Source organism: Zootoca vivipara, chromosome 6 (genome assembly GCF_963506605.1).
Source record: "Zootoca vivipara chromosome 6, rZooViv1.1, whole genome shotgun sequence".
NCBI classification, from domain to species: Eukaryota; Metazoa; Chordata; class Lepidosauria; order Squamata; family Lacertidae; genus Zootoca; species Zootoca vivipara.
The window spans coordinates 45939139-45959147 of record NC_083281.1 but is presented as its reverse complement, the minus strand read 5'-3'; the positions used below and the strand labels follow the sequence as shown (position 1 = coordinate 45959147).

The 20009-nt window shown below is 46.5% G+C and overlaps 1 protein-coding gene across 1 annotated transcript; it reads left to right on the top strand.

Moving 5' to 3' along the window:
* Positions 1-11914: 11914 nt before the first annotated feature.
* On the top strand, positions 11915-18626 carry CEBPA (CCAAT enhancer binding protein alpha). Its single transcript, XM_035120325.2, has one exon. It carries the CDS (start codon positions 12113-12115, stop codon positions 13088-13090), a length of 978 nt encoding a protein of 325 aa, XP_034976216.1. The 5' UTR covers positions 11915-12112; the 3' UTR covers positions 13091-18626.
* Positions 18627-20009: the final 1383 nt, after the last annotated feature.

Below are 20009 nucleotides of genomic sequence, written 5' to 3'. Positions count from 1 at the left end.
GCAAAAAAATCATAATAATCTCAATTTCACATCTACTGTTCGCTCATGGGCCTGATCAGGAATGATTCATTGGGGTCGTAATAGATACATTGATTAAGATGGTGATCCAGCGTGTGGCAGCCCCGCCTTAGTACTGGACTAAGACCTGGGAGACCAGGGTTCAAATTCCCACTCAGACATGAAGCTCAGAGGATGTCCTTTGGCCAGTTACTGCCTCTCTACCTACCTAATGTATCACACTGGGATGCTATGGAGATTAAATGAGGGACAGAACCATGTACACCACCTTCCTGAGCTCCTGGGGGGGGGAGGTGAGATATACATGTAAATGCAATAAATCCATTAAATAAAATAGGCTAGGGAACATAAGGAAAGGAATGGGGGGGGGCAGGAACTACTGATATAATGCTGCTATACAAATCTATGGTGCAACAACATTTGGAATGCATTGTACCGTTCTGGTCACTTCACTTCAAAAAAGCATGTTGCAGAGTTGTGAAAGGTTCAGATGAGGGAAACCAGAATGATCATGGGGATGAAGCAATTCCCTTTTAACAGTGGTGTCCAAAATATTTTCAAAGAGGGGCCGGATTAAACTGACCGACGAGCCGGATTAGGCCCCCAAAACGGACTTTCGACATGCCTGCCTTATGAGGAAAAAGTTGCAGCGTTTGGGACTTTTTCTCTTGGGGAGAAAAGGCCAGTAAGAGGCAGCATGACAAAAGTTTATAAAATTATGCAGGGTGTGGAAAAAATGGGTAGTGAACAGTTTTTTCTCCCTTTTTCATAAAATAAGAATTTGTCAACATCTAACGAAGTTGGACCAGGGGTGCCAACTTAAATAAAATAATCACAAGACACAGCACACACACCCCATTTGAATGGCAATGTCCATCAACTGGGGGGGTGGAACCCCTCAAATATTTTATGGGGGGGAGGGATCTCGGTCCTTAGGAGTTGGCTCCTATGAGCTGGACTTTGGAGGATTCTAGACAGATAAAAGAAATGACTTTTAAATGCAGCACGTAGTTAAGCTATGGAACTCTCTCCCACAAGAGGCTCGGATGGCTTTAAAAGACACATTCATTACAAAAAGGCTATCATGGAGGAAAGGGCTATCAATGGCAGTTTAGCACACAAGGTGGAGAAATTTTCCAGACCATCCAGAGGAAGACATTTTGCAACTTTAATATATCTTAAATCTGCATTTGACTATCTGTAAGAGAAGACTTTGGCATAAAGTGTCTCATTTCTTATCACAAGTAGGTAGCCGTGTTGGTCTGCCGTAGTCGAAACAAAATAAAAAAAATTCCTTCCAGTAGCACCTTAGAGACCAACTAAGTTTGTCGTTGGTATGAGCTTTCGTGTGCATGCACACTTCTTCAGATACACCATGCACACGAAAGCTCATACCAATGACAAACTTAGTTGGTCTCTAAGGTGCTACTGGAAGGAATTTTTTTATTTCATTTTTTAAAAGTGTGCTTCAAAAATTACACCTTGAATATACTATGGCTCAAGGCATGACACCTAATCCTGTATCAATCACCGAAAGGGTTCAGAAAGGGTGTATTTGTGATTAATTGTATTTAAATAATTTAGCCCCCTGTTGCATAATTTATGAACTGCATCCACCTATATTGGCAGGTGTTAAGATAGTAAATTCTTATTTATTGAGACAACGCAGTACTACTGTCTGTCAGTAACTAATGTAGGGCTGAGGCATGCCCTTAAAATATGTTTGTCTTACTGCCAAAAACCACTATTAAATATCTATTACAATAAAAGTGGTAAAATACATGTGGTTCTTCTATTTGTCTGGACTGGAAAACGGGGCAAGAGTGAAAGGAAAAAGCAAACAGCACAGGATGGGAACAGTCTTTTTTCTGGAATCACCAGATACATATATGATTTTCACGTGTTACAAGTTAGTTCAAGGAGAACAGCCCTATGAGTTGAGATTTTTCCAGAGAGTAAAATATTATTTGGGTGCTAGCTAAAATGAACTGATATTGAATCAATTGTCTCCTATTAGGCACAAAGTTTTGGAATGCTTTCTCCGATGGCACTCATCTTGCAGACATTTTTTGGGGAGGGGAGCTCTTTTGTAGTTACAGAGTTGAATGGTTCTCATTAAGTGTCTTCATTATTAACAAAATTTAAATTGCTTTATTATATATAGGTTTTAATGTTGTAGGTATTGTTTCGTTTTATATTTTGATTTTACATGATATTGAAAGTCAAGAACATCTGGAGGGCAGCAGGGTCCCTCAACCCTGGAAGCTCATGGGCTCCTGACATCAGGACACTTCGCGGGGAGGATATTTCTTTTAATTTAAAATCTGCTATTCTTCTGCATACCTAGGAGATTCCCCAAGTATGTAAGACCCACACCCTTATTTTTGGGGAGAGGAGGAAGACTGTGGCACTTCCAAACTAATTGGCACTCAATCATCTGAGTTCACTCTAAGAAGGAATGATGGATGCCGTTGTTAAGATTGCTACAGGATTTTCAAAGCCTCCAAGCAAGTCTGAATTAGAAAAAGTAGCATCCATTTGGAAATGAGTGATGCTTTTTTCTCATGCCTGGGCTTTACTGAGTGCCACGCCTGTTCTTTACTCCAAAAGCTGTGAGGGTTTTTGACAGCTTGGTGGAGGCTGGAGCACATTTCCAAGGAGTTCATTAACCGCAGGACAAAAACCCACACCCATAATTATTAGGGTATTTATAAAACATTCTCCATAATACACATAATAGTAAGGAAAGGTACCCTGTGATTCATAGTAAACAAATCTAGCTATTAAGCAAGATTCTTAGACTGAGGCAGGGCTGGAGGGTGGGGGGAGAGAAAGCTTCAACTGTTTCCAGAAGGCTGCTTGATAGATCAGAACTTGCCAGCAGGGAAACCAAGCCAAGCACGTGGAATAATACAGTAGAGAGCATATTGTTTTTTTGCAAGTTCAGTTTTGCAGTCAGAATGGGGTGAAGATTGTGACCGTATATACCCTGCAAGTTTTGAGTTACACTTCATGCATCTGATAAATGTTGGCCTCAGAGGACTTTATCACCTGCACTGTAGCAAGCCACTTTGGTGAATGATGCCCACTGGAGCTGGTAGGGCAGAAGGCAGGGAGTTCAACAGTAGGGGGAGCCAGAGGCATTGACAGGCAGTGCAACTAATTCTAGTTGTGTCCCCATCCTCCTCCTCATTGCTGAGTACCACAAGGGCAACCTCAGGTCTACAGAGGAGGAGGCTAATAGGTAGTGCCATCCCATGGATTAGTTTGTAAGTAAGAAGATAGGCAGGTGGAGGCTGCACGAGGTGATGCAGTTACTGGGACAGTGCCCCATTTGCCCCAATAGACCAGCTTTCACTGATAAACAATATCCCCAAATTCCAGTCCTCCAAACTTTTTTTCTTTCTGGGGGAAAACCCCCCACCCAGAAAGATCTTAAGAAATTAGTTGAATTGTGCCACATTGGTCTAAATGGAGGGCATGTTTTTAGCCTAGGGGACTAAAAACTAGGCAACCTTCCAAGGGCTGCATGCCTGCAGTGGGTGGGTTCAGAGGCAAAGGTGGGTGGAACAACAAATTTAAATTTTACCTTTGTACAGTGGGCTAGTTTCTATGCACCATCTGCCTCTATTCTCTATCCGGACAAGCAAGAGGCAACAGCAGAGCTCAAGGGCACAGTCCAGCCAGGGTGCAAAGAAGGGTGAGCATAGAGTTTCAAGGACCGGATACAGAGGACTGGAGTGCCACATTTGGAACCTGGACCTGAGGTTCTCCACCTTTGGTCTGGGACCCCTTCAGGTTATTTGATCAAGTTACAGAACCATTCTCTCCTTCCTACCTTCCTTTAGAATAGATGGGGACTGTGCAACTCAGTTCATGGAACTGACCCCTGATGAGCTGCAGGGAGGCTGCTCTTCTGGCTCCTCTGGTTGGTTTACTGGGTGCTGTCACTTTTGCTCATCATCTTGACTGCATCTCTTTGGTGGTCCTCTATGAGGTCTCTTTTGTATTTATTAATCACGATGGCAGTAACACCAGCATTAGCAGATGGAACATCTGGGAGGGTGGTGAGGAGGGATCACCCTCATGGCACTTCCAGCAATTCCCTCTTTTTGCCGCCAGGCTCCTATGGCTGAGTGATGAGGGAGCCAGCTGTGAAATATCTCTCCTGGTGAGAAGACTTCACACCCTCTGAACTGCACTTAAGCTTACTTGCTGTGGCCCACTTGGAGAACAGTACATAAGAACATAAGAAAATAACAAAAGAGGAGCCTGCTGGATCAAGCCAATAGCTCATCTTGTTGAGCACCCTGGTCTTACGTTGGCCACCCAGATGCCTGTGGAAATCCAAGGGTACTCTCCCCTCCTGCAGTTTCCAGCGACTGATATTCAGAAGCATTACTTCTTCTGACAGTGGAGGCAGAGCATAGCCACTGTGGCTAGTAGCCATTGATAGCCTTGTCCTCCATGAATTTGTCCAATCCGCCTTTAAAGCCATCCAAGTTGGTGGCCGTCACTGCCTCCTGAGGGAGCGAGTTCCATAGTTTAACCATGTGCTGCATGAAGCATTACTGTCTTTTGTCTACATCTTCCAATTCAGCTGCACTGGTTGTCTCTAGTGTCATGAGAGAGGGAAAGAGATGCTTTCTCTATCCACTTTCTCCAAGCCATGGTTACACTAGCCATGATCTTGAGCCAGTCTCACTCTCTCAGTCTAACCTACCTCACAGGACTGTTGTGAGGATTAAATGGGAGGAGGAGAACTATGTATGACACCTTGAGCTCCTTGAAGGAAAGGTGAGATAAAAATATATTAAATAATATATTGGAGGCAGAAGAGCTGAAATACAAGCAAGGGGGGGTCTCCCAAGCACCTGGGTGAAGAATTAAGTTCAGAGGCACCTATAATGCCCACAAAACCTTCCTTTAGAGGCAGCCACTTTATTAATGCATTCCATGACTCCTTTCTAGACTATAGACCAAGGTGGCTCACCTGGGGTCTGGGGCCTGATCCAGGGCACCAAGCACATTTTCCTGGACCAGCAGTGGTGGTGGCTACAAAAAGAAAACCGTGTTAAAGCAAACACTGTGCAGGGGTGGATCAAGAGGTTTTAAACTGTCTGAACCCAGGACCCTGAATGGGTTGTCCTGGATATGCATGTAACAGTGCAGGGGGGCTGCACCCACTGCTGGCATACTGTCCCCAGAGGGTTGGCCAAGAGTGGTTGTGACTCCTTTGGCCGAAAACGGCTAGCCACCCCCATTTCAGATGCTCTCAGGTACCCCTTCACCCACAGCTAGGCAGGAGCATGTACATCTTAAATGTAACTTCTGTATGGAATAATGGATTAACTTGAGGTAGTATAACCTCTCAGCTGTCATTCCAGTGACCTCTTCAAAAAAAACCTCTCCCCATCCATGCAAGTGGCAGTTTGGGAAGAGAAGTGCATTTTGCAAGAATTCCTGTTGCACATTTTCCAGTTGGAATCGATAAACATGTAGAGAATTTTGTTTCTCCTTCCTTATTAAACCTAGAGTTCCAACTTGTATATAACTGTCTTGAGAGCGCTGGGAGGGTGGAACCAAACACATTTTTATGGTGACACTTACCTTGTGGAATGATCAGGCGAGCTCCAATGATAATGATTCCTGCCAATAACTGAAAATGTACCTGTTTACCAAAGCATTTCCCTGTGCATTAACACCAGTTCCCGCTATTCCTGATAGTTTGATGTTGTTTTATTGTGGTTGATATGTTAACTTGGTTTTATTGAATTAGTTTTATTGTGGTGTTTCGTTTGTGAACCACCTTGGTATTTCTTCTCAAAATGAAAGATGGTGTATATAATTATTTATACATACATACCGTACATACATACACACACACACTCTGGGCGGCTTACAAACAAAAGATTAAAAATGCATTCTGATAAGAACCACCACCATTATCTTCTAAACCCAACCACTTTCCTGCTCTGTTTTGCACCTGACCCCTGACAGACCATTTTGTTCCTTTAAGGGTGATGGGCCTGATGCTGGAGTGAGGTTGCTGATACCTTGCAAATTGCCGTATTTTTCCATGTATAAGACTAGGTTTTTTCCCTTAAAAATAATGTCAAAAATTAGGGGGTGTCTTATACATGGATACATCTTTCCCCATTTCCTTAAATCTGGGTCCCCAAAAATAGGGGGCGTCTAATACATGGGGAGTGTCTTATAGACGAAAAAATATGATATGTTTTTTTAGGTAAAATATTCTAGTCGGTTGCATCCCTGGGGATAGAAGAACGGCATGTTACAAGTTCACTTTGAGGCTCTCAATCTCTGATGCTGCACCAGAATGCCAATGTGTACTTTTGACCGTGAAGCCAGATGCCTTTGTGAAAGCTAAACATGGTGTTATATTGGCTGTCATTTGATGTTTGTAACCAGACCAGGAATTGGCATGAACAGCAGAGGACTGGTAATTGCACCCCACCACTCCTCCTCCTTTTCTGACCCTCTCTAGCAAGTTATTGTATGACAGGAACCTTGATGATTCAAACACTGAAACGATGATAATGGCAACAAAAAGGTCCCTGGATGCAGAGTTCCCAACATAAGACCTTAACTTCCCAAAACAGGCTTCCTGGGTCAAATATAGATATGTAAATGTGTGATGAGTTTGAACAATAGCATCTCATTCCAGGTGTCCTGGCAGGCCAGGAGATCCCATGCAGAATATTTGCTGCCTAGTAGGAAAATCTGTTCAAGAGGTTATCTTGGAGAGATACTCACACACCCTGCCTTGTGTACACCCAGAGCAGGCCCAATACATTTTGGCTCCTGAGCTGCACCTCAAAATGACATCCCCTCTCCCTGCCAGGGAAGAAGGGGTCAAGGAAGATCTACACCAGGAACAAGGGGGAGGGCAAGAAAGAGCAACATCAGGATCTGCTGCTCCTATGGACTCTGCCACCTGAGGTGGTCACTTCACCTTGCCTCATGGGTGGGCTGGCCCTGTGCACACCCACCTACATATCAGCAAAACCCTCATTGTCCCTCACTTGCGCATGCCCAACTAGAGATTTCCAGACTTCAACTTTCCATGCAACTCCACATCGATGTCAGTGCTGGATCAAGAAGTCTGGTTAGGATTCCATTGGCTGGTGGCATGAAAGTTCAGAGAGATTTCCCAAAAAACTGAAATCTCAAAGGCACCAAATTCCTGATCCTGCTTCTAGTCTTGGTCTCTCAAATCCTTGCACCCAGATAGCTGCAGGAATAGTTCATCTTAGACTGGATAGGTAATGTTTTGAAAACTATGGAATCCTGTAAGGCCTCCACTTTATTTTCCTCTTAAAATGTAGGAACTCTTATTTCCTTTAGACTAGGAGTTTAAATGAGTTGCGATATTAGTTAAATGCTCCTGTGCTTTTTAATATAAATGCTGCACCACACTATTTTATTATCAATTCCTTTGTTATTTCTTTAAAATAACTACTCCTCCATGGAATAGTTCTGGGTAAGAATACATTTCTGGGTACAGGATACTTTAGGTATGTTCTCAGAGCAATAGACTCCAGCAAGGATCTGACCTTCCATACAAGGTGCTGTGTGTAAATGCATGCAGACATGGGTTCTTAGACACACATGTAGCAAATGGTTGTGAAGATACTTGTGGTGGCAGCAAAGCAAATTGGGGTGTCATGTGTTATCCTTACAAATTAAGGGTGTCCATTTAAAACCATGGCCACACAGTTTTCTCATGCACACTAGTTGTATGGGATGGAAATCTGACAACATCATGGCAGATGGTGTTCATCTTCTTGCCTTGGGTGGAAATAAGCCACAGAGAAAATAAATGTACACAGCTCTTCAGACAGAGTTTGGAGCAAATGGAATAACAAACCCAGACTCAGGGCTTGTATGTGCCTCTTCTGGGAATGAGGCATAACTTACTCAATGGTGTGAGCCACATATCTGTTGCTTGCCAATTTTTTTTAAACTGCCAGGTTTAAATAGATGGAGCATTTAGTTAACACGCTTCCAAATAAAGCCTGTTAAATTATTATTCATTTGACCCTCTCCTAGCCTAATAAGTAATAATATTCATATTTATTATACACCTCATAGTATAGATTTTCTAAGTGATGTACAATTAAAGTTAAGTTTTTTAAAAAACTTTTAAATAGGCATATAACCTTTTACCTTGTCATCTATTCTTGCTGGTGCAAGCATTCTTGTGGAACATACACACAATTCTATGTATTAATGCTTTCCACTCCAGAAGGTTAGGTCCCTCTCCCACTGCCCCAAATTTTGGCCATAGGGTCTTATTAGGTTTTGTATTTTGCATTGATTATAGTATTATTTTGTCTTGTGCATGTGTGTGTAAAGTCTTGTGAGCTGTACATTGTACTCACTGTCTAGCACGGTGTGCAAAGTCAGTGTACACAATGAAAGAAGCAAAATTTTAAGGTGACTAGCACAGAAACCCATGGATCTACCTTTCTGAAATTTGGTAGGGTTAATCCCTTCTTGGCTGGCTATGATACCCGTGTGGGGAAGAAAAAAAAGGTGTTGCTATTTTACTTTCCCAAGCTTAGGTCAGTTCAGTGGGAGGACTTAAACTTCAGTTTTACAAATATTGCTTCTGATTCAGGGTCTGAGGTGAGGCTATGACCTGGGAGACCAGAGTTCAAATCCCCACTTGGCCATGAAGCTCACTGGGCCAATCACAGTCTCTGAGCCTAACCTACCTCAAAGGGTTGTTGTGAGGATAAAATGAAGAGGAAGAGAACCATGTAGGCCACCTTGAGCTCCTTGGAGAAAAGGTGGGCTATAAATGCAATAAATGAATAAAAATTAATAGACACCGGGGTGGGGGATGACGACCCAGCAGTACAGGGACACAAACAGCTGCAAATTCACATGAAACTCCAGTGTGGATGAGCTGAGGCCCTCATCACATTTGACGGATGAGTCCGATCATGTTTGGAGCCTTTTAGGTAGGTGGGGCAGCTAAAACATACACCCATTCCATTTTGGCAAGGGTAGGCAACCCCAGAATTATCTGCTCTGACTAGCAGCAACCCTCCAGGATCTTGGGTCGAGGTCTTTTACACATTGCCTGCTACCTGGTTATTTTAAGAGGAGATTGAAACCAAGACTATGTTTGGTGAAAGCATGTGTTCTGTTACCCTTTTTTGTTGTTGCTGGACGTGTCCAGAAAGTATTGCATTGGGTACCAAAATCTGACAAGTGCACTTTCTCAGGAACTACTGACTGCTGCCCCAGGTGGTGAGCCAAGTCACTGCAACTCCTCAGCTACGGTAAGAACCTTCAGAACTGAATCCATCCAACTCTCCCCTCCTCCTTGGCATATGAATGATCATGAAAGGGTTTCTAGTGAATTCTGCTTGAGCCACAAGGTCTACCTGTGTTATTCCTCTCTTCTGATCCTCATGAGAATGTAAGACAAGCTGCTGGATCTGGCCAGTGGCCCATCTAATTCCGCATCCTTTACTCAAAGTGGCCCACCAGGTGCCTGTGGGAAACGCACAAGCAGGAAATGACCACAAGAGCACTCTTCCCACCTGTCGTTTCCAGCAACTGAAATTCAGAAGCATTATTGCCTGCAACCATGGAGGTGGAGCATATCCACCATTGCTGGTTGATAGACCTCACCCCATGACTTTAATCTTTTAAAGTTGGGGCCCATCACTGCCTCCTGTGGGACTGAGTTCCTTGTTACTCTTTGATCTGGACCTGCTTCAGGCTGCCTTCTACAGCTCAGCCCTGACACCAGCATGAAGAAAAGAATAGAGGGAAGTTTTGAAGTTGTCTGGAAGTACAATCTGGGGGGGGGGGGAGGCTTTGCGGGTGAGGGGGGGGGTCTGTCTATCCCAGTTGTTAATTTGCAATTCCAAAAGGGAGGCATTCTGTTTAGGAACGTACATCTCACAAATAGACTGTTGTACTAGGCATGAGATTACAGAATGCTTTGCTTTTCATGATTAGAGGTAGCCAACACGGTGCCCCCCTCCTCATTTCCATTAGTCCTAATCGATGGCTGGGGGTGATGCGGCTTGGAATCCAACAGACCTGGAGGGCACCATGCCAAGAGAGGTCCAAAAGCTCTCATTGTGCTGTTGCAAAAAGACTCAAAGTGTAGGGCAGTTTGTTAGCATGTGGGACTAGTACCTGGGAGACCAGGATTTATGTCCCCACTCAGCCATGAAGCTCCCTGGGTGACCCTGGACCAGTCACTGTCTCTCAACCTAAGCTACATCACCGAGTTTTGTGAGGATAAAATGAGGAAGAACTACATATGCCACCTTGAGCTGTTTGGATATAAACATAAATGCAACAAACTAACAAATAATAAACTCCATAGGACTTACTTCAAAGTAAACAAGCAAAATTTAGTTGCAAAATGACTGCAATTCTAAGCATGCTTCTTTGGGAGTAACAGTGCAACCCTACTCAGAAAAAAACCCTACTGAATTCCATTGGGCTTATCCCAGGTGTGAGGGGTTAGGACTGCAGTCTCAGTAAATGCATTTAGGTTCAGGCTGCAACTGATTCAAAGGTAGAAAGGGTGATCCAAAGTGATAAATCATTTTATTTTAGATCTATCACATTTCTACTTGTTCCTTCCTCCTAGGAGCTCATGAAAGTGAATATGGTCCTTCCTCCTGTCCTTCAAAGGACCCTGTAAGGTAGGCTAGGCAAGCTTCATCCCTAAGTGTATGGGGGGAACTGAAGCCCCATCTCCTCAATCCTTGTCTTGAGTCTTCCCTAACCTAATCCAAATCCAAAGTCTCTGAATGGCACCAGGTTGGGGGGGGGGGGTGTTCCTCTACTATACCTCAGTTATTATTTGTTGTTGATGGTGATGTTTGCAACTGTAAAGGCTGAAACTTCAAGGAAAGTGTTTCTGAAAAGGGCAGAAGCTTGCTCTCTCTCTCTCTCTCTCTCTCTCTCTCTCTAGGCAGGTGTGCACAGGCGCGCACACATAGCCATCATACACACACCTCTCTTGGAATGCACACTGAAAGTACCTTGGACTTCCTTGGGCACTTCAGAGAGCTCCTTATCTGAGTTTCCAGGTTGTTAAAGCCTTTGGACAGTATTAATCTGCCTGGCAATTTAGAATATAAAAAGGCATTTTGGCCGCGACCCAAGCTGCATGGTTATACTTGCACTGTGGAATGGATTCGGTGCCTGGGTTGCCTTTCCTCCGCTTTTCAAATCAGAACAGAAGCAAATGCATGTCTGTATAAAGTGGGGCAAGGTGAGGTGGGGTGGGGAGATCTCAGTGATGCCCGAAGAATCGTGACAACAGGAGCACTTTTTTTTGAAACGGTGGGGGGGGGGTGTAGTTGGAGCCAGGAGAAAGTTAATCGCGCCCGCGGTCTCCCAGCACACGCACACTGTTTCTCTTATTTAAATTCCTTCTCCTCAAAGGTGCTTCTCAGAATGAACTGATATACAGAGAACGTGCTGGGGGCGGCGCTTAGTTAACACGCGTTTAGTGTACCGGTAGTAGCTAGACTCCAAAAATCCATTTCCCGCAGTGAGAGTGCTGCAGCGTACAACTGACACGAAAGGGACAGGAACCGTGTTGCGATTAACGTGCGTATGTGTGTTACGCGGGGTGGGAGGAAGCAAACGATCCGGCTCCGATATGCATTATGAAGCCGCTCCTGGGTCCTCAGAGGCAGGCAGGTGCGCGTCCCTCTGCAGGGCGCTGGCGTTCAGCCCGTCCAGGCAGGCAGCCCGGAGGAGGAGGCGGTGGGCGGGCAAGGAGGCAGGCAGGCAGGGCAGCCGGGGAGGCCCCGTCGAGGCTCCAAGCTCCACCGAAAGGAGGCGAGGCCGGTCAAAGTTCCCAGGAGGTTGGACACTAGAGGGCGATGCCCAGCTCTGCCTGCGAAGCAGGAGGTATAAATAGGAGGCCGAGGGCTGGAGGAGGCAGCCCGGGAGCAAGCCGAGAGCCGAAGGGAGTAGGAAAGACTCATTAGTGCAAGCAAGCGGCAGAGCCGGGTGCAGCCTCAGCCTGGAGCCAGCGGGTCCCCCACCATGCGCCGCAGCGGCCCGCTTTAGCTACTCCATGGAGTCGGGCAACTTCTACGAGGCGGACTCGCGGCCCCCCCAGAGCAGCGCCCTCCAGCCGCACGCCCTGCAGCCAGCGCAGCAGCAGCAGCAGCGCCACCAGCCCGCTTCTCCCGCCGGGGCGCACCCGCACCTGCCCTCCGCCGGCGCCTACGGCTACCTGGCCTCGGAGCTGCCTGACATCTGCGAGCACGAGAACTCCATCGACCTGAGCGCCTACATCGACCCGAGCGCCTTCAACGACGAGTTCCTGGCCGACCTCTTCCAGCACAACAAGCAGGAACGCGCCGCTAAGACCGGCCTGGAGTACGGCGTCGGATCCGGGATGCCGGGCGTCGGCTTCCCGCAAGGCGGCCCGCTCTACGGCTACGCGGACAAGCTGGAGGCCGGCGCGGCCTACGAGCGCCTGGCCGGTGGACCGCCGCTGCCCGGCCTGCGCCCGCTGCTCATCAAGCAGGAACCCCACGAGGACGACGAGGCGGCGGCCCTGGCCGCCCTCTACCCGCCGCCGGCCGGGCCCAACTGCAGCCACCTCCAGTACCAGGTCGCGCACTGCGCTCAGACGACGGTGCATCTGCAGCCCGGCGGGCAGCCCACACCGCCCCCCACGCCTGCGCCGAGCCCCCACGGCGGAGCCCACCACCCTCACCACGCGCAGCACCCGCACCACGCGCACCGGCTCCACGCGGCGGGCGGCGGGGCCGCGTCGTCGGGCAAGTCCAAGAAGCTGCTGGACAAGAGCAGCAGCGAATACCGCGTGCGCCGCGAGCGCAACAACATTGCCGTGCGCAAGAGCCGCGACAAAGCCAAGCAGCGCAACGCTGAGACGCAGCAGAAGGTGCTGGAGCTGAGCAACGATAACGAGCGGCTCCGCAAGCGCGTCGAGCAGCTCAGCCGAGAGCTGGAGACCCTGCGCGGCATCTTCCGACAGCTGCCCGAGAGCTCGCTCGTCAAAGCCATGGGCAGCTGCGCCTGAGCGCGCGCCCCAACAGAGCCGGACTCCGACCCGCGCCGCCGCCGAGAAGGGCTGCTCGCTAGTGCGCTCTCCACTCTTCTCTCTCTCTCTGTTTCTTGCCAGCAGCAAGGGCTCTGAAGCGCTCGCCCGGGGAAGCTGCGGCGCGCAGACTATGGTGGGAGCCCTTCTTGCCCGCAAGTAGGTGCCGGGGCGCACATCGGGGGCGCGTGAGAAAATCAACCCCTTGCCTACGTTGGGGCTAAAATAAAAAAAAAATCCTCAGTCTGGCCCCATTTGCAGGGTGCAGAGCCAAATGCGCAGGACTTTTGTGCCTTAGACGGGGAGGCGGCCCCCAACAACAGCCTGGTAGGGTCTTTCTCCTGAAATCTGAACTCTTCCCAGGACTTGCCAGGTGGTATTTTGAAATCGGGTGCGCCCCCCCCCCCGCCCCGGAATGTCAGTGCCTGGCAGATCCTGGGCTGCCTGGTTCGAACTCTGCGATCTCTCAAGCTTCCAGAAATCGGACTGGAGCGAGTTTGTGGCGGAATGGAAGGAGCAGAGACGTTTTCCTGATGCGCCTGTTGATGCTTTGGGGGTTGGGGAGTCTCTAGGGGTGAGGAGGAAAGCAGTGTGCAATGGGGGATTCTGCTGCTACTTTTCAAAAAGAATTCCCCCTCCACCTCTACCTTAACAAGGCTGAGAGGCAGGTTGGGGAAAGGAGAGGGGGGCATGATTTCTCTCCATTACCACGTTGTTCAACCCCACCCTGGACTGAAATTCGGGACTCAAAGGGAAACGGTCACCCCAGAAGGCAGCTTTGGGATGGGAGGGGTCTTTCCTACCCAAGCGAAGAGCAGCATTTTTGGCCTGCGCTGTATGCTAATGGTGGCAAAACCCCAAACTGAAGGACCTCTGGATGCGGGTATTGACTGATCTAACCCTCCAAGTTCTCTCCCTCCTTTCCTTTATCCCGCCTGTGCCTTCTGTACTGTGAAAGCCAAGAAGGGGTCCCCTTGGTGTCTGCTGACCCTTCTTTTTATTAATGTTATTATTATTATTTTGTATTTTATTGCTTTGATCCTTGCCATCTCACCAGCTGGAACTAGTGGTGTCCTGTCTCTTAGAAAAGAAAAAGTAATAATCCTGCTGGCTTCCTTGACGGTGAAAGCCAACTTTGGAGTTGCTTCTGTAATTCCAGCAAGTGTGACCTGCCTGGGATTCCCACCTGAAGGCAGGCAGAGAGAGAGAGTCTCATAGGCTTGTTGTTGACTTGGAGGTGCAGAGGTGGGGCTCTGGGGTCCCAGCTGCACCGAATTCTGTCTGTGCCAAGTTTCCATTCTTTGGAGAGTGAAGGGGAGGCAGTTCTGTTTTGTCTGTGCCCCCCACTTAGGACCCCAAGTCCCAGCAAGCACTTTTGGCCAGCTGGTGCTTCTCCTCCAAAGAAACAGCACTGAATTTTTACCTAAGTGCCAATTCTGAATCCTCTTACGGTAGTACCAGGTAGTAAAAATGTTAAAGAGTTTGTCTTCTTTTAAGTGTGAATACCTGGAAATCAATGTGTTTTTATATATGGTGTATTTTTGGAGCTAAACAAAGATCCAGGACTTTAAATATCCTGGTTTTAAAAGTCATAAATAAAATGTAAAATATTCTGCCATAACCCTTTTTGTCTGCGTGGCTTCTATTATTTTGGGACTGCATGTGAGCAAAGGGGTTTCACATGACTGTTTCTTAACTGACTGTCAAAAGCATGTAATACCATATTATTTTATCTGTATGCTATATTAGGGAGGGGATGGGATTGGACAAAAAAAATGCTCTTGGACAAAATCTTGTGTATTCTTACTTCAGAATAAATCCCATGGCACTCAGTGTAGCTTACTCCTAAGTAGGCATGCCTAGGGTTGTACTGTTAAGGATCCATGCCCCTGCATGCTTGCATGGGAGTAAGCTTTACTGAACATAGTTGGACTTTCTGAATGCGCTTTGGTTTTGGGCTGCAGATGTGCTGGTAGAAGAGGCTTGCACCTGTTCAACAGGATCCAGCTTTGATTAGAAGGTGCCTTTTTAAATGAGATTTTAACTTGCATCTAATGAATTGAGCCAAATAGTGTTTCAGGCCGCAGAGGCAGGGATGCAGGTAATCCAGTGATAATGCTTTGTAGAAGGTAACACAGACATGGTAAACTTTCTTTTTAACCATTTCACCATACATTTTGAACACACTTTAAATGTAAAATATTAAATTATATTTTACAGAATTATTTCTCCCCAACACCACCTCTGTTTTGGCTGTCACTCTTATGGGAAATTTTTTACTTTAGTCGTGTAAATGAAGTTGAGGGTGGGTGCTCCCCCCTTTTTTTACTGCATCTGGCAGTATGATAAGGTCAGCCTATTTATTTTAAAAATAATATTTTGAGGGAGGGGAGGAGGATGGTTAGAACCAGATTTCTTTTGCTCAGTTGTTTAGCATGGCACCCATTTCTTCTGAGTAAGCATGCTAGTACTGGAACTTTAACCTGGGCTGTTGGTGTTTCTCAAAAGGTTTATTATCAAAAGGGGAGAGACTGCACAGGTACAACATCATCGTCGTCATCATCATGGTGATAATGATGTTGGGAATCAGAGCAGACTTGCAAACAGCCACTTGGCTGTGGTGGGGATTCCCTCCAGGAGACCAAGAAAGGACCCCCAGCAAGTGTCATTTCTCCGAGGCTACACAGAGTTGTGTGGGCAGGGCTCCCTCAGCAAAAATAATTTGTGCGCTCATAACTTTCTATGATAGAGACTGGAGCCATAGCAGCCAAGATCTGTGGCCAGGTTATTATGTGGGAGGCTTTGAGTTTGCTTGGAGGAGTGGCACTGGGGAGGCAGTGCTGGATTTAGGGCAGTGCGGGCGGTTCCCTCACACAGGGCACAGAACCGAGGGGGGTGCAAAATTTTAAAATCAACTTATACCAAAAGGAGTTATTGTGAAAATAAGAAATATTTAGGGGGTGTGTGTGCCAATTTTTGACCTTGCTCGGGTCGCCATATTGCCAAAGTCCATCATGGTGGAGGGGAGGGAGAGTCTTTTTGCCACGTGTCCTTTCCCTGCTCTAAATCAACCCTCCATGATGCCTAAAAAAGCTGTTATCGGCACCGTAGCAAAAGCTTACTTGGGCCTTTGGGACAGGGTGTGTTTGATGAGTGCTACAAGCTCTTTCTTAGTGCTGCTTATCCAATTGTGCTCTGAGCCCACTGCAGCTTTTAGGTAAAAATGAAAAATTTCTCGAGACCTGAATGCACTGTATCTCTTTTTCTGTTCTCTTTTGCAAGGTGGGAGTTAAATGCAGAGAAGTGAGTTTAGCTACCTTTACTGGGATCTGCACCCAAAATCTTTCAGATTACCCGTCACTGTTCCTTCCTGGTTTAGTGGCTTATTTGAGCAACTCTGTCCGTTTCCTGCATCATTAGGCTGCGTTCTCCTAACCACTGGCTCCTCAGCAAAAAGAGAGAGCAAAAAATGCCACTAGCAGAGAGATCAGCCTCTGTCCCTAAACTGTCTTTCTCCTTATATTCCTGAATCTCTCTGCTGTTCTCCCCAGCATAAGGCAGTACTGTACTCTGAAGCTGATCACATTTCGCTGCCTTTTGGTGGCTCAGATCTCTGTGCTTCACTTGCCCACTGCAAAGAGAGAGCTGGGCCTGCAAACGAGCTGCAAATAAATTCATTTGTGAAGCTCTGTGGCACTTCTAGATTGCCAGGAGGGTTTGCTTAGTCATGCAGTTCCCAAGCAGTGTATTTTGGGACGGGGGACGGGGGCACCAAAGTCAACACCACCACCATCATATTGAGAAGGTCATTATGTTGCACTGACCCCTCCCTCTTTACCAGTATAGGGGGAGCAGCTACAAGAGAAGGGATAGCAAATGGCACTGGAACTTGCTCATACTGCACATGATATAGCTCCATCCCTGACTTGGCTATCCTACAACTGATGGGGGTGGGTGGGGGTGATGGCCCAGTGTCCTGGGAGCTGCTTGAGAAGATCTGGCATAAACTAATGGCAAATCAAATCTCTGGGTACTGGTCCTTATGAAGCTGGAATGGCACCATCCAGGCAACAGAGGGGAGGTCTCAGTAGGTTCCCAAGGTTTGAAAAAGTACAACAAAAATGGAGGAGAAAGAAACTAAGAGGGCTGAGACTCTCCAAAATAGGATTGGTTGTGCACGACAACCACAAAATGCTCAGTGTCTATTGGGAGCAAAAACCGAGTGGGTGGTGGAGGGAATGGAATGGAGTCCTCTTAGGAAGGGCCTGGTGGCTGGCTGGTAAGCAGCCTGCACATGAGCACCCCACCCTGCAAGCGTATTGTTGTGGGTCCCATCTGTACACATCTCATTGAGTACAGAGTGCAATGTACCTTGAGGTTTAATATAGGAACAAGGGTTGCTCCTGGGCAATCAAAAGTTTGGAAAACATTCCTTGAGATGTTTGTGGCTGCTGTTAATGGTTTGACTTCGCTGGCTGCTTTGGAAAGGGCAGAGAGGAGAGAGTGAAAGGAGTCATGTGAAGAGTCTTGCTATCTACCTTGAAGGAAGGACAAGTGTGCTCTCTCTCTCCCCCCCCCCATCCTCATCTGGGCAACCTGAAAATGCCCTTTAATGAGGAAGAGCAGAAGTCAGAAAGGGCAGCTTTGCTACGGTAGCTGATCCTTGGGTTCTGTGTGTGCAGAGCAGCATTTGGAGAACAAAGGACTTAATCCCTGGCTCTGGCCAGGGCTGATGGGAGTTGTAGTCCATAACACCTGGAGGCACCAGGCTGAACAAGACTGAATTTGAGCTAAACACTTAAAAAATATACATTTTTAAAACTATGTCTATAATAAAAGAACATGAGCTCAAGTAGTACAAGTGTACATGATCTTTACATAAGAGGGAATAATGTATAATGCTGAACACTGTTCTGGCAGTCTAGTATTTTAAAGGACTATAAATGAAATACATATTTCAGTAATCTGTTTGGCTATGAATTGTCCCTCCTCGATGCCTGATGAATATGCCACTTTGGTTCAGAAGGCCACTTTCTAAATACTTTCACACAATCATCTACTGGCAGAGTTAATGGAGATTCCCAGTACAAAACAATTACGGTAATTATTTTGTAGCTAATAAATCTAAGCACCTATGGATCATCACACGCAGTAGTCAATAAATCTTTCCCAAAATATTTTTTGATTGAGTGGGATTATGTAGTTTGTAGTTTCTTCTAGTATTCCTACATTTTGCATCTAATAAGGACAAGGACACAGGTAACAACCTTAGCCAGACCAATTACTTCACTTGCCTCAGTATTGTCCATATCAGTCTTCCCAAGTGTGTGCTTTCCAGGTGTATTTAGGGCTACATTGTAGTGCAGAAATCTTAAAAGGCACCAGGTTAAGGAAAGCTAGTCTATGCTCGCAGGCAGAAGCTTCTCCAGACTTTCAGACTGGGGACTTTAAAAGTGCTTGATTTTTGCTAGATTATGTGCTGGATTTCCTAGTTGATGTCTGTACACACAATTTTTAACCCCCCCCCCCCAAATCAGCATTCAGTTTGTTAAATACAAGTGGGTTTATAATATGTTTTGGGTGTAAATGTTCCTTTTCTGCAACATGTGAAATAGAGGGGAATGTGCCTCATCTCACACAGAGAAGTATTTTCCTGTGATGCTGAGTGACCACATCCAACCCACGGGAACATCCGGGACTAGTGCAAAGGGATCAGAGGGCCTCACTGCATGACTTCCAGGCAGAAGTTCCATTATTTCACATTTCCAGAAAACTGAGAGCAGGCTGCAAGAACAGGCTCCCTTTGCAACCCCCATTGCAGTGAACTGGCCATAGTTCCTTGCAGGATCAGGTCATACAACTGATCCATCCAGCTCAGTACTGCCTACACTGATTGGCAGTGGTTCTCCAAGATATCAGAACTGGGGCCTTTCCCAGCTCTAGCTAAATAACAAAACATCTAGATCTGGTGCCAGCTGACATATTTCACCTGCAGCTGAAATGCTCAGTTATTTCTCTTGCTCCCTTCACCCCTCCCATTAATTCATGGTACTGCTGCCACAATCAAGTTCAAAGTGAGCCCCCCCCCCAATTTTTCTTTTAAAAAAGCACACATTGGGAGACTGAATGACAACACTGCAGGGTTGTTGTACATGGCTATAAGTCCCCCTCCTAGCAAAATTGGTATAACACTAGGGCACTTTGCAAGGCTGGTGTAATGCAGGCTTTCTCAGCCACAATCTCACCCCCTGTGGAATGGATTATGGTAATGGTGGAGTTTATTTGCACTGGCATTGGCAGGAATAATAAAAAAAAAGTTTTCAAACTCAGAGAGGGGGCTGTTTTTGTTGTTCTTGCATGAAATATGACCCAAGTTGGAAAGATCATGAATTACATCCAGATACAATTTTGTCTTAAGTATACAGATGGATACATTTGCACTAGTTTATTATAGTAAAACATGCACAATGTATTTTTTTCTGTTATGTAACATTGTAAATAAAATTTAAGAATGCTGGCTTTACTCCTCTGGTGCATAATTCTCCATCAGAGAACATCAGAAAGCACACACACACACACCCCCCAGGGAGCACAGAGGGGCTTGTGCCAACCTGGGATCCACTGGATCCAACCTTGGCTTCACTGCCATTGCTTGATGGCATTGGGCACAATGTGTGCCAACTCCAGGCTGGCACAGAAGTCAGACCCTCTGCTGCTTGTCTAGGGCTAGGATTTCTCCATGTGACTAGGGTTCCAAGCAAAGGGTCTGCTGGTTTCTCTTTAAGGTTTCCAGATTCAAAAGAGAGCAGGGCAATTAAAGGCACAGAAGTCCTGTCCTTTATTGAGTCTGGCAACCCTGGCTCTGTTTTCAAAAATGCTATATAAAACAGAGGGGAGATAG